General features: G+C 39.4%; 1 protein-coding gene across 1 annotated transcript in view; it reads left to right on the top strand.

The window, feature by feature from the left end:
• The window catches only part of LOC109065779 (cadherin-11-like), a 53099-nt gene extending 37520 nt beyond the window's left edge, over positions 1-15579 (top strand). The window contains 10 exon segments of the mRNA XM_042728119.1: positions 370-489; positions 1492-1659; positions 3238-3297; positions 3300-3424; positions 5499-5752; positions 5920-6056; positions 7126-7247; positions 8129-8246; positions 12768-13019; positions 13812-15579. Coding sequence (XP_042584053.1) covers positions 370-489; positions 1492-1659; positions 3238-3297; positions 3300-3424; positions 5499-5752; positions 5920-6056; positions 7126-7247; positions 8129-8246; positions 12768-13019; positions 13812-14308 — 1853 coding nt within the window. The 3' untranslated portion in view covers positions 14309-15579.
• The last annotated feature ends 269 nt before the right edge of the window (positions 15580-15848 follow it).

The raw sequence follows: 15848 nt of genomic DNA, 5'->3' as shown, positions 1-15848 counted from the left end.
TGGGAACCTCGAAAGGCTAGTTTTTTCCAGGTCAATTCCTTATATTTTTTTTAGACAAGTTGGTAAACACGCTGGTTAAATTGATTTTAGTGTGTAAACAGAATCAGATTTCATGGAAATTAGCCCGGCTGAAGGCAAAACATTGCATGCACAAACCCGAAGCAACGGTTTGTCTCTTCTAGATTTAGACTCTGAAATACTCTTGTTGCCTTTAAGATAGGTTATTCAAGATCAACTTTATAACCTGAAAAATAGTCAAGTTGCTGTTCTCTCTCTTATCTTTGTTGTGAATGTCGATGGTAGGTGTACCTTAGACTGTGAGATCTGTGCAATATCCAAAAGCAATCTCTATCATGGCTTTCTCTTCAGGTACTTCAGTGATAAAGGTCACAGCTACAGATGCCGATGACCCCACATACGGCAACAGTGCCAGGCTGGTCTACAGCATCCTGCAGGGCCAGCCTTACTTTTCTGTGGAGCCACAAACAGGTACAGTAATGATTTTTTTCACTGGTTCTGTGTTAGTTCTGTGGAGCCAGCCATGCATTCAAATATGCACCATGTGCAATTTCAAGTCATGTTTGGCTTCAATTCAATTACCACGGTTTGATGATTGGGAATGAAGAGGGTAGTCCTTTTACGCTTCGCGAGAGCACCTTCTCTGAGCTAAATTAACCCATGGTCACATTAGTCCTACAATGTCCCAGTGGCAGTGGAAACCCCTACAGCAGTCAGAGTTGATGGAGCAGATGCTGCTAATAAACTAAAGCTGGATATTTTGCTCGATCCTGTTTAGGGCTGCTCATCTGTGTGGTACTAACAAAACTGCATGTGAATGATGTGCACACGGTAGGAGATGTAGAAGAGGGTACAAGATGCCCCCTTAAGAACAGAATGCATTTACTGAAACTTGATGATCATCAAGTATATTAAGGAAAACACAATTGCTAATTCGGCTCACACAAAATGTGTCAAATTTATCTGATCATTTTAATGTTATGTTTTTTTTTTTTTTTTAAGATGTCATTCATTTGAAACACTAAATCACTTATTCCATGCAAATGTGTGAATGAATAATGACAGTCAAATCAAATAGCAGAATATAATCATGCAACTTAAATTAACTTTTAATTGAACAGATTGTTGTAATAGCAATAATTTATAAATTTAGATTAAATGATTCCACTGAATTAGCCCATAGGTTTATTGAGCAATGAAAATGTTTGAAATGTGCATCTATTTCAATGAAATATTAAATAGTTGGTGTGTTCTGCCCCAGTTGTGGGGGGGGGGCATCTAACTTAAAGGGTTTTCGTTTCACTTCAAAATAGCAATAATTGTTACTGCAAAAATCCATTCCAACTGGTTAGATGGAATAAATTTCATAAATGCTGATGAAACACACAATAAATCAATCAATGAATGGATGGTCATAAATGAATGGTCTGGGGTGCATCTTACTTCATATTGTGGTTATATGTGTGTCTATAGGAATCATTCGAACAGCCCTTCCTAACATGGACAGGGAGGCCAGGCAGGAATACGATGTCGTCATCCAGGCCAAGGACATGGGTGGACACATGGGCGGTCTGTCAGGGACCACTCAGGTTAAAATCACCCTGACTGATGTCAATGACAACCCTCCGAAGTTCGCTCAGGGTGAGAGAATTTATTCTTCTAGCTGTGAATGTTCCCTCTTTCTCTGTCTCTCTTTTCTTATCTTCATCTCTCCTCCGTTCTTCATTTTTTTGTCCTCCTCTATCCTTGTCAGGTTTTATTATTGTCACTGTGACCATGCCTTGCTCTTTGGCTGGCTACACACAACATTACTCTGACCTCTGTTATGAATGCGCCAAGGGAGGAGAGTTTGCTTTTAGCCAGTGTACAGCCCTTTCTTCTCAACACTTCAATCCTCAAACCACATAATAACATTGACAAGCCCTCAGGGACCAAGTCAGAATCTGCTAATATGAGCTACAGATGTTAACATGAAAATATCACAACTTAATTATTCAAATGTTCTTTAAACGTTCAGCGCGAGCACGATGACATCAAGTCTCTCGAGCATGAAAGACTGGATGAAATATTTACTGTGTTTGCGTTTACAGAAGAGAGCAGGAACGGGCTAGTGTGAGCTGGCGCTCATGTGTTGTCGATGTTACATTAAACTGCACTCTAAGCACATAGATTTTATCTGTCTTTTGTTCCAGAAATCAGCCCTATAAATCTCCTCCGAGCTTTTGCTTTTTTGTGTGCTCTGAGCCTCGGGCTCGATAGCAAAGGGCCTTCAAGCTTTTCCCTGACTTAAGCAGAATGCAGCATGGTCCCAGCGCTCCAGCTCCTACACAAACCCTTTTTTTGGTGCTGATAGAAACCATTATTCATGGATCAAAATAAACTGTACATTGCAAGGTTATTGCCCACAATGAGTAGCTTAGGCCAGCAGATCCTTAAATCTACCTCACAGATAGTTTTGAGCCGACTGCATGATGGAACATTTCAGGAGCAAGATAGATTTTTTTAATGTGGACATCAGTTTGGCTCAGAGCACAGGTGAGAATCTGGACTTCAGATATTTAACACTGTTCTGCTCACTCCGAAAAATGCAGTTTGAGCAGTGGGCTGTCTCTTTTAGGCTCGATATTGATTCTCAGAGATGCTTGCCCTATCCGAAACAGACTTTGACACATGACTCGCTGCAAACTTAACTAAAAAAAAAAAAAAAAAAAAAAAAAAAAAACACGTGTAGATGAAAACGTTTTTTTTTTTGGTCTGTCGAGGGTCTGATTGAAAAAGCAGACCTCTTTGCATGCTCTGGCCTTTCTTCGCGAGGATTTATCCCCATGTGGGAGTTATTTTTATAAATGCAGCTGAAGCCTTTGGCTCTCAACAGACAGGGAGTGGAGCCATATGGTCCTTCTGCAAGCTCCAGCCTCAGGCAGGTGTCTGTTATAGTCTTCATACATCCACCCACATACGCATACAGGCTCACTCGAGCACACAAATATAAATTTCACACATGCACTCCTGTTCTCACCAGCTAAGAGCTCACAGGTGCCAGGCAGCTAGCTGAAGGTAGCACCAGTATCACGCAGAGAACCAGCTCTCCATTCCATGGTGGGCAGTGTGATCATGATTTTTCTTGCCTGTGACTCAGAGATATTATAAACCATATAACCTCCTAACCCCGCCACCCCTTTTCTGAGAGCTCCCGGGACTCACTCTCCTTCTTCACAGGTGTTTACGCCATGGCTGTCTCAGAGGACAAGGTTCCCGGTGAGGAGGTGGGTCGATTGAAGCCAGAGATCCTGATCTAGCGGAGAACGGACTGGTGGATTATCGCATCTTGGAGGGAGACGGCATGAACTTCTTTGAGATCACCAAGGACTCGGAGACCCAGGAGGCAGTCGTCAAACTAAAGAAGGTGAAGTGTGTGAGAGCACTAAAGATGTATGTGTAAATGCAGTGTCTAGTTACGTAAGTGCGATTGTGAATGGAAGCAAGTATGTGCACAAAAAGGGAGGGGTGTTCTTGTCAGATAGCATTACTGTAAATTTCTCTGTCCGTCTCTTAGTCTTCTTGAGGAATCATTTGCATTTAGCTTATTTGCTTGTTTATTTGTGTTCCTATTTGCATGGATGCTCAAATATGCAAGGTTGAGAGCGCAAGTGCAGGACTGCTGGAAAGCTGGGAAGTGATTTTTCACCATTTTCACTCTGTAATTGCAATGACATTGCCCATCCCTTCCCTATTATGTCTAAGATGAGCATTGACTTTCATGGCTGCTTCTCTCCGTCCGTGTGAGGGAAGCTCATCTGGGCCATGCTGCCTGGGTTATTCCTCCCCTGCTCTGAGGCCCTGGATTATGCAGATAATTACACAGCCACTCGGGTTAGGCTGCCGTCCATCCGTATCCCCACCTCCCGTGGCCGAGAGAAATCTCACATTGCCCCGAGAAGACTGCTAGCCTCTAACCAGCTTTAGCCTGAGAGCCAAAGAGACCCAGCCTGCAGCCTTAACACTGCCACCTGCTGGTGATCCTTTACCTCTCACCCCCACAGCTTAAGATCTCTAGTGATCATCCACGAAATTATCATTTTTACTAAGGAAAGCATATTGAAGAAAGAAAAATGCATGCAGTCAAGAATTATTGCTGTTTAAGCTGTGTAATCCGGTGAAGCGTCAGCATATTGTGAATGTTGTTTGTGTAAAGGAGGTTTGTATGGTGCAGGAACAATTGAAGGGGGATTTAGTCTGCCTCGCTTGTGTTTTTTTTTTTTTTTTTTTAAACATCGTGGCCACAGCAGTGCTTTTTCAGATTGCAGAGAAGGGTATAAGGAGGGGATGAATCATGCAGAAGGGTGAGAGAACAGACAATATGGCATGCCTACAACAATCAGCTTGATGCAACGCTGCTTCACTCAATAGCACAATGTCTCACTGATACACCTCTTGGGAAATCATCACCTTTTGCTCTTCAAAGCATGTTGAAAATTAAAGTCGAAATTACTGACGGAATTGCCAGGGTTTTAATCAAGTATTCTGTTTCAACTGCGGGCAGGGCAACGCACGCTGAATATTAAGAGGAGACGTAGCATTATTGTGAATACTATCTGCTCCTGATTAGGTTCAGTCGGGAGTTATTAGGTGCCAAATAAAGGATTGTAGTAGGGGAAAAGAGAAGGAGGGGGACTGCTGTTGTCAGGATAAACAGAGAATAGTTTCCAACCTGTTGGAGGAAAGAACTGGGTCATACTTGTTTCCAGCGTTGGCAGCTCCATTAAAGAGATCCAAAGAAAAGAATATGCAAGAGAAAAGAATGAGGAAGCAAGAAAAAACAACTTTCGTCCAATAAACACGAAGCTAGCCGGCATGTGTCCGTGTGAGTATGTGTTTGAGTTGATATGTACCCTTTATGTGAAATTCTCACTTGGTAATTTGTGACCGAGAGGTGTGACGGGTGAGACAGGCTAATCAGAAAACAGGCGGACATGTGAAAACTGGTGATGCAGAAGGACACGAGCGGACCAAATGACTGGCTGCTTTTGAACACTTTTTTTTTTTTTTAATCTTGTTTTATTTGCTTGAACCAGACTGCACAAGGATTGCAAAAAAATGCAATCTGTAACTAAAAGATGTCTACGAGAGCCTTGATATTTCAATGCTTTCTCATTCATGCTTCTTTGTGGATTCAGTCTCCTTCTAAAATGTATAACAACAGTGCCCTCTAGTCTGCTTCTTTTAAACTTTCTTTTTTTTTTTCATTTTTTTATTTTTTTTCTGGATAGCTATATTCTAGTGTTCACTTGATTTACTATATTGGTAATCTATTAATGGTTATTTTATTGCTCAGACTCATTTATCTTTTAATTTACCTTTGGTTCTCCATGTAGTCCAGAATCAATTGACACAGGGGTCTTTTTTTTTTTTTTTTTTTTTCTATTGACATCTACCATCAAAATGAATAGCTAAATTGTATTCTGACCTCTTGTTTTCAGCCTGTGGACTTTGAGACCAAGCGATCATATACGCTAAAGGTAGAAGCCTCCAACCCACATGTGGACCCACGTTTCGCTACCTGGGGTCCATACAAAGATACTACCATTGTTAAAATATCAGTAGAAGATGCAGACGAGCCCCCGACCTTCATGGCTCCCAGCTACAACTTTGAGGTGGAGGAAAACGCCCCAGCAGGCACTCTGGTCGGCCGTGTGCATGCCAAAGACACCGACATCATGAACAACCCAGTCAGGTAGCAACTGCTTCCTGGAAAAATAATCAGTTTACTTTTGCTTTGGCTGTTTTTTGTCAGTACAGTAGTATGATCAGTGCTTTGTTTGATGACAGCCCCCCACCCCCACCCCCACCCCCCCCAACCAAAGTTTATAATTTTTTTTTTTTTTTTTTCTTTCATCCTAGATATATGATTCCACGTTACACAGACTTGGAAGAGTTTTTCACCATTAATACTGAGGACGGCATTATTAAGACCACAAGGCCTTTAGATCGGGAAGCACAGTCTTGGCACAACATCTCTGTCAGTGCTGCAGAGATTGGTAGGTCACTCATCGCTTTTCTTGGCTTTTAAATAACAGAGTAGTCTTGCATGTTTCTCATTTTTTCCCTAACCAAGCTCCTCAGCTCTCCCTCCACCCTGCTCTTATGTGGTTGTAGTGTCGCCAGGCCTCCTCCATGATTTCAGAAGAGACAGCCACAGATTACCTCTTCAAACTTCAAATGATACCCTCAGTTCAATGAACAGTGTGTAATTGGCCCTAAAATGTTATATATTTATTTTTGTGTGCATGTGATTTCCTTGAGGTGCAGTTAGTGTTTGTTCTGGTTGAATTCAAAGTTTCTGTGTGAGACATTTTCCCTTTCATTCCACTGTCTTTGATAATTTCGACCATCAAAAATTCATGCTTGAAGACATGAAAACTACATCGAAAATAGTATTTTGCTATGTGGAAGACACTTGTCTGAAAGCAAAATATCAAGGGATTTACTAAACCTGATCATTTCAGATAGGAGATGTGAGTGAATCATTCCAATTGTGACAATTTTGGTTCTGTCTTGTCACTCATGTCCTTCCACTAAGGGCTAAATCAAGTGTAGCATTAGTTCTGGCAGGTCACGTTAGTCAAGCTCGCATCAGCTGATCCCCATCTACCTATGGGAATACGACATACGAATACGAGCATTCATATATAAGGTCCCTCAGTATTATCAGCAGTTTTCACATTGCTCAGTAGCTAATAATCCCAACTCCTCCTCCTCTGTCAGTCAGGATTCAGCATTCTGATTCTCCTTTGAATCAGACTAATTCTAAAATGTGTACATAAAATTATTGAACTTTAATGATACCTGCAATACATCTATGTTGGTTATGTTCTGTTTACCCTGGAGGGTTAGCGCTGCTTTCCCTGCTTTTATCCATGCTAGGCTGCATGGATGCACAGGGAGTTCTTGCCCAGAATAGAACCATACCACCAATCCAAAATGTATGTTAATTGTCAGTCATCTTTGACGATAGTGATCCTGACAGAACTTAAGTTTTTACAGCACACACTGAATTATTGATAAATCTTAAAAATTTGTCTCATTTGAATTCTGTTGTTGTTCCAGGCGGCCATCACCAAGATGCAAAAGTACGAGTCAATATCAAAGTCAAAGATGTGAATGACAACGCTCCAGAGTTTGCCACTCAAAACGAAGTGCTTGTCTGTGAGAATGTCAGCCCTGGAAAGGTAAATGTTTATTTATGGACCAATTAAATATGTTTCAGCACTTAATAAATAATTAGCAACATTTTACACTAAGGTTCATTAACAGTGTGTTTATGTTATTAATGCATATACACATACTGTACACTACCATTCAGAGCTTTTGGATCAGTAAGTTTTTATAAATAGCTTTTATCCAGCAAGGATGCACAAAAAGTTACAACTTACTACATTTCTAATATGTGAATTAGAATAATTTCTGAAGGATCATGTCACAATACAACTATAGATTTGTTTTTATTTTTATTTTTATTTTTTTACTGTACTGTTATGTACTGTATTTTGATAAAAAAAAATTAAATGCCGCTTTGGTGAACATAAGAGACTTCTCTTAAAAGCATTATATATATATAATAAAACATTAGTGAATAATCAGTAAAGTGTTGCCAGATAATGTTATAAAATAGATAGATAGATAGATAGATAGATAGATAGATAGATAGATAGATAGATAGATAGATAGATAGATAGATAGATAGATAGTGTTTTAGATTAGTGGTGAAGTTTTGGCTTAGATAACTTAATGTTCCGTATTTGATCCTTGTATCTGTGAAATGTATGACTGCCTTTAAATAGGTACAGGAAACGGTTAATGAATTAGCTAATTCCTGAAAGAGGTCACAACTTCTATCAAAACTTTTAAATGAGCACTATAAAAGATTATACTGATGTCTAAATTTAATCAATTCAGTGTTCACTTTCCCTGCTTTCGGCCAGTTGCAAGTTTGAATGAGTGACAGAGAAAAAAAGAAAGAATGATAAAAGAGACATACATTTATTTAAAGGCATGCCCTGGTGATTTTAACCAATTTAACATGACCTGATTTGAACCCTCTGCTCCACAGCTCATTGAAACAGTTAGTGCTACGGATAAGGACGAAATGGCCCACCGCCAGCACTTCCACTTCAGACTGGCCCCCGAGGTCGCTAACAACCACAGTTTCTCCCTCAAGGACAACAGAGGTGTGTGGCACACAAAACACCCCAAAACAGAATAATTTGTACTGAAGAACCATTTCTTTCAAGCCAAGTAAACTGCCTAAGGAAATACGCCAATTGAAAACACATTTTTTTTTTTGTCTCTTTGCAAACCAAATGAGTTTATCCATGTGTAAGAAGTGAGTGTCTGCAGTGTCGCCCAGCCAACCTCGTGTTTATAATTAGGTCATGATGAGGTGGGCAAACTCAAGTCAACTTCCTCTCTTATTAATTATGGAGCATCGCTCTCATTTGAGCTTCTCCATCTGTGGATTCGAAATGTGGGTGAGGCCCAGCTGGTAGGCAGCCCTGTTTATATCTGTTTCTCAAGCATCCTGATTGGTGAGCCCAGAAAACCTTCAGCACCATACTTTAGTCTAATAGTCTTTGGTCAAACAGGTAGGCACAGGTCTGAAGAACATGAATGAGAGACCCATCTATACTGTAATGTGAGAGTCAGTCGCTGGGAAACGAGAAGCCTCAAGTTAGAGCCAGTTGAGGAGCCTCTCTGAGGAGTGTCGTTGTGACTGGGTGGTGCTCAGTTTGAGGGGAATTTGCTGCTTTTATATGAACTCATTATGTGGTGGCTCTTGGTAGATTACAAGCTGAATTATGTATGCTTCAAAGAAACTGTAAGTCGTGTTTACTTTGCTCACAAGGAGCTTTGGTGTTATTTTAGAATACTCAGTGTGACTGCTATGATATGATAATGATAGTAGTCTAACATATGCTAACAAACTAAACTATTTTCCACCTGTAGAGCTGTTGAATTTCGAGTAAAACCTGGAAGAGGAATTCAAATTTTCAAGCCATCGAATCAGAAATTTGCAATCGGTTTTTGGGTTTTACTTTCCTTAAGATTTTCCTATTTTGTTTACACAAATTACACTCTAAACAGTGGAAGCTGCTGTGCTTAAAGAATCAGACAACTGTACTGCCGTGCAAAGGCAAAAGACCGTAACTTAGATTTTTGTTGAAAATGAGTTATTGATATTTTGGGACATTCAAGACATCCTTTTTCATGTGTATAAGTGTCTTGAGTCAATTTCGTTGTTTTTTCGAGAAAATAATGGGTCGTCTCAACCGTAACTTCGAAAAGCCCTGGAGAAACGGATGTTTCACCAGTTACCTCTCTTTCACTTTGTTAGGAACACTCAAATTGAATTACAGTGCTCTGCCTTTGTTTAGCCATGCGTTAATATGAAGTTACGGTGCCGGTTTGGAGTTATACGGTGTTCTGCCTTTGTTTTACTGTCCATTAAAGTCTGCCGCATTTTAATTAGGGTTTAGTCAAACGAATTAGATCACGATCTTCCAAACAGCTCCATATAACAAAGCACTGTAAAGACTAGATACCTTGGCAGCAATACATAATCGTGATTTTTCTTTTTCTTTTTGTAATGCAGATTATTCATCAGGCTATCACTTCTAGTTGGATGCGTGTGGACTTGAATGCCATAGCTAACGTGATCAATCATAAAATCAGTAGCCTACTAACAGTTCGCAATTAAATACATATCCTACCTTTTCTTGTAACCCAATAAAATCAATCCATGACGATGAACGTCATCTGAGATTTAATCCACAAGCATTCTGAGCATAATTCCAATTTGTTGGCATTCACATCAATCCACAAGTCATTCTTTTAGGTTAGGCTATTTCATACAAATCAATATAAAAGCAGTTATGCTATGTTTAGCATTTTTTTTTTCTATCGTTAATGAGCATTGCAAATAAATTGGTATCCACGGTATCCACTTAAAAGTGTTTAACTTTTAGTCTGCTTGTTACAATCAAAAAAAAAAAAAACATTAATGCATTCACATTACTATATGCAGTATCCTAAATAAGACAGCCCATGATCATTAGATTTTATACAGGTGTTACTATAATGATTTTGTAAATGGTGATCAGCAACCAAATATTGATAATGTGGAAGTTACTATCTTTTGCCTTGGTATGACTTCTCAAGTTTTGCAGACAATGCAAACGCAGAGTACATCAACTTCAAAATAGGGGTAAAACTCAAGTTTGAGCTCACAATTTTTTAATGTAGATAATTTTCATTACTAAAACATCTAATTGTTAAATTTTCAGTGTCCTACCTACAATTAATTTGACTAGACAAGTAAAACACTTTGAAGTATTTTTTTCTCAGTTTCACACTCTAGCAAGATAAGGTCTTTTGCCTTTGTAGGGCAGTGCAGCTCCATGTAATTTAACCATATGTTACCACAGACCTCATTTTACTCAAAAATCGAAAACCTTTGCTTTTCTGAACATGTCAAGGGACCCCATGGTGAAATAGCCTTCCAGGTTGGCATACAAATTGACATCATTGACAGAGCTGCTCCGTTCCATTTGGCTAATTTCTGATTGCGCTATATTTTTCGTTGACCACCAATAGATTGGAAATACCATGAAATCCAATAGCTGATTTCAACAACTCCAAATAATTGTTGCCTGAGTGAGCGAAGCATGCATTAATTGTTTTTAAAGGGTGAATGTTTACAATCACAGATCTGTTTAGGCTTTTTTCTTGGTTAATAGAGTGGACTGATGTGAACCGAGAAGTTGAGGGAGTGAAAGAGAGAGAGAAATGACTGTCTTTCCCATTCGGTCTGCTTTAATGAGAAAGGAGATGAGCACTTTTTAGCAGGCCATTTCAAAAGCCAACAATATTAGGGAGACAGATTAGGCTACTCAGATTGACTGGCTTTATCAGGATCTGGAGCCTTTCAAATGGATACAGTTTTCAACAGCTTTGCCCACCCATTCATCTGAAGCTCCATTATGCTTCACTCTCCGCACAGAGGCTCTGACATTGCTCCTCTTATCAGAAGGACATAATGAAGGCCTGCTGATTATAAATGTGCATGAACTCTAAATATTAAGTGTATAGAATATTATCTGTGTTTAGTAATAATGATAAAGTAAAAATGCATCATATCTAGTTTTGATCTGCAAGGTTTTGAGAATGCCAACTGCATTTAAATGTGGGAATTAATCATCATCCAGCAGTTGCAATTTGTATTAAATATCTGTTGTTGAGAACCATAAAGTTCCATAAAATTAGCTAGCTAGTGTTCACATTATTTGAATATTATGGAAGCCCATTTCTGCTGAAAAAAAAATGGTAATTGATAAAAGGTAATTGCAACTTCTTTTTTTTCAGAATTGCTTGATATAAACTTGCAAGTTATAAAGTTATAAAGTCAGATATGTAAAGTCACAATTGCTTCCCAGCAGGCACACAACATCATAACACGCTTATATTTGGTTAAAAAATAAATAAATAAAACTAGGTTGCTACGTCGGGTGACCAAAATTCAATATCAACTCAATGTCTAATGTCAATGTTAATTTGATGTCCAATACTGACATCAGCTGACGTTGATATTTTTTGTTTTTAGGTTGTGTAACCAAACTCCAATGTTAAGTCAATGTCAAACTGGAGTCAAATACTGACGTCAACCCTATTTTCATTCTCAATCAAAATGCAACATCTGTCCAATGTCCTGTGCCTGCTGGGTTGTTATAAAGTCAGAATCGTAAGAAATATACATACAATTCTGAGAAAAATAGTCAGGATTGTGAGATAAATAGTCACAATTACCTTTTTGTATTCCATGGCAGAAACAGTCTTCCATAGAATATTTTCCAGATAATGATTTATGAAGAATTTGATTTGGTTTCACATTGACAGTGTAAAAAAAAAAAAATGTGTTTATAATAGCAGACTCAATATTTTTGTCACACATTATGTGCACATGCACATGACCAACGCATTCATGCTCCCTTCATGGCGCAAAAGAAGGCTTGCTTGAGCGTGCTCAGTGTACAGCATTTGCCAATAAAGGTGGCCCAAAAGCACAACATCGTAAAGAAGGACCCAGAGGAGCTCTCTCACGTTCAAACGTTGCAAATTGATACTTCACACAGCCCATGGTAATCTCACTGACAGAATGTGGTATAGAATTATAATGGATAACATTAGATTGATCGAGCCTGTCCATGGCGTCATGCTATATGAGCGTTGTAGCCATATCATTAGTGGCCTTCCCTGACAGAGCCACTGAAGGTTGAAGAAAGTGGTGCCAGAGGGAGTGAAAATGACTAAACCCCAGGCCCCTAAATGAACTCACTCCATCTATGCCTTCAGCGTGACCTTGCACTGAGTCAGGGAAATGCGCTGGCACTGATCCATCCCTCCCAGTTGCAAATAAAACCAATACCGTTCCCTCCGCTCTAACTTTGATTACACTTCCAAAAGCTGATAAATGTTCTCAATATTAAACATGAATTTAATATTGGAGGATTCACGCCTCATTGAGTCTCACCGGTGGCTGTGGGTAGTTCTCATGCACCTAAACTCCAGGGAACGGAGAACTTTCCTGTAATTCTATTCAGCGCATTAACAACTCTGTTGTTGTTTTACTAAAGTCCTGTAACCTCCTCATCAGCTGAAGTAAACATTTCATCAATGTTCCTCTGTTGCTTCCACAGATAGCACTGCTAGCATCTTTGTGATCCGGAAGGGCTTCAGCAGATTGTCCCAGGATGTGTATCACCTTCCCATCGAGATCAACGACAATGGCGTACCCCCATTGAGCAGCACCAATACTCTTATAATCCGTGTGTGCAGCTGTGACAGCAAAGACACTATCCTCTCTTGCAATGTGGAACCTTTCATCCTGTCAGCAGGGCTCAGCACCGGAGCTCTGATTGCCATCTTGGCCTGTATTGTTATTCTACTGGGTAAGCCTAATTATATTTGTATATGAATACACAAGCGAAGCAACCACGTGTAAATAATAGAGGTCTAGCTTGGTTGGTTTAAACATCTTATAGGGACCTGATGCATGTCAGTATTTGCATTTCACCCCAAAACACACTGGAATTCTTTTACACTCATACAACTACAGAAGTATTTATAGGACAGATAGTTTACAGAGAACATCATTTATCTACCTTGCTTGCCTCTAAAACTGATTAGGGATTTGTTTCTTGTTTCCCTAAAGCATTCTGAGCCTAAGTAGGTTGTAAAGAAGATCGTTTACTTAAGTAATACTTGAAATTGTCAGAGACCAATGCTTCAGAGTAATTGTATATTGTACTGTATATTGTGTATGTGTATATATATATATATATATATAAAAGCAATTTTTGAACAGACAGCGGCTGAAACCACAAAATAAAGGGAAAAAAATGAAAAAAAACCTAAAACGCAAAGTTTGTAATCTTAGAAGGGATATTGTATTTATTGTAATGTTTAAAGAATGTCAAGTCATATTCAAGAGCTGTTATATTACAGTTCATCATTTCCCAAAACATATTAGCTATCTCAAGTTATGTGGGCTTGTCAAAGAGCAGTATTAAAACATTGCGTTTAATGGGAACACTTTATCTTCAGAGTCAAATCTTTCCAGCAGCTACATTTAAGAAAACAGTTCCTGATGTGATTACTTATATACAGAAGCATGGTAGTGATTCCAGCATAAGTGAGAGATGCTATTAGCATTGGCTTGACATTTGTTTGCATGTCTGCAGCGATCGTGGTGCTGTTCGTGGCCCTGCGGCGCCAGAAAAAGGAGCCTTTGATCGTATTTGAGGAAGAAGACATTCGGGAGAACATCATCACCTATGATGATGAGGGAGGTGGCGAGGAGGACACAGAGGCATTTGACATCGCCACCTTACAGAACCCAGACGGTGCCAACGGCTTCCTGCCCCGTAAGGACATCAAGCCCGAGCTGCAATATCCCATGCGCCCCGGCCTGAGGCCCATTGGCAACAGCGTAGACGTGGATGACTTCATCAAAACGCGGATTTCAGACGCGGACAATGACCCCACAGCGCCCCCGTATGACTCCATTCAGATCTACGGTTATGAAGGTAGAGGCTCTATCGCCGGCTCGCTCAGTTCCTTGGAGTCGGTGACCACAGATTCAGACCTGGACTATGACTACCTCCAAAGCTGGGGGCCGCGCTTCAAGAAACTTGCCGATCTTTACGGCACCAAAGACTCCGCTGATGACAACTCTTAACGTTCGCTCAAATAAGTCCTTTTCATCTCCCTCCACACGGCCCTCCTCCACTAACTGTGTGTTTTGTGAAGTTTACTATAAATATTCCATGAGTTTTTCACTTTATAGTAAACTCTAGGTTGTTTGTAAGTATACGCACAGTATACTAGATGCTGGGAGTGCCAGAGGTATGATCACAATGTGCTATGGGGGAGCCAGAAGGGTAGAAATAAAAATTTTACAAAAACAAAATAAAACAACAACAAAAAAAATACAATAAAAATAAAGACACACAGACACATCCGTGGTGGACGTGTCTCTGTGGTGTGTATGAAATGAAGAAATATGTGACAATGTTGTTTAAGAACTGAAGAACGTTACGTTTCACTTTTGATGTTTGTAGGTTCCTACAGGTTTGAGGTTATGGATGTGGATCACAGAGAGACATGGATTTGCTGATACTGTGAATGAGCTCACGAAGAAATAAAAACAAAAATAGTTGCCTTATTAAGTAATCTGGAGCGAACGTCAGCAAATTAAGACTTCTGTAACTTCTGTAGCGCCTCCATATTGTCTTTGGAGATATTGTCCAAACAGGTCCTCTTGTTTTTTGTTTGTTTTTACATATATATAAATGAACATATTTGGAAGCAGATGGATCCAGCAAAAATAGACTCAGTGTGTTTCTGTCATCTAGAATAAAAGAAAAAAAAGTAAAGAAAAAAAAACCCTTCAGCCCAGTTCCATCTACGAACAATCACAAAGAAAGACCTGTGAGCTCAAAAATCGCCTTAACTAATGGACACTCTTGCAACGCAGTGCATTTTTTGTAACTTGAAAGCTATATCCTAAAGCAAGCTAATGTCCTTATAACGTATGTACAGTACAAAGTGCAAAATATGTCTCTTGAGGATCAATCTTACACAGATCAGTTTATGTAAATCTCTCTCTCTCTTTTTTTCATTATGATGATATCATTATGACTATCTTTTTTTCAGTTTTCTTCATTTCTCATTCTCTTTAATGGCTTATGTTATTCTCCTTGGTGAGAAAATAGCAGTCTGTCTTGTCGCAGTGAGAAATGGCTAATTTCTATGTCGATTTTATGGTAACTATTTGTACAATTTTAAAAGTTCTTATTTTAGTATACATACAAATATCAGTATTTCAACATGTAAGGAAAATATTACAGCATCACACTTATATTTTATGAACATTGTACTGTTGCTTTATTATGTGCTTCAGTCTAAGAAGCAAAACCTTTTAAATAAATGCTCTTTTTATAAAAATGATCGATGGCGGTAAGAAATTTGTGTACACAATGTATCGGCACTTTGCACGACGTATAACCACTGTAGCATGACTCATGATGGAAACACAAAGGTTGAACACGAATGCAGTGCAGCACATGCAGCATTCGCACTCGCAGAGACGTGCAGAGCTTTTCACTGACGGCTTCTGTGCTTTCCAGTGGTAGGTCTCTCCATTGTCTTCCAGCAGAGAGGCTTGCATTCTTTCCTCTCCCAGGGTAGCCACACACTGAAAGGTCAATGTGCACCTT

This window comes from Cyprinus carpio, chromosome B7 (genome assembly GCF_018340385.1).
Source record: "Cyprinus carpio isolate SPL01 chromosome B7, ASM1834038v1, whole genome shotgun sequence".
NCBI classification, from domain to species: domain Eukaryota; kingdom Metazoa; phylum Chordata; class Actinopteri; order Cypriniformes; family Cyprinidae; genus Cyprinus; species Cyprinus carpio.
The sequence above is the reverse complement of the archived record's forward strand: the minus strand, read 5'-3'. Positions and strand labels throughout refer to the sequence as shown.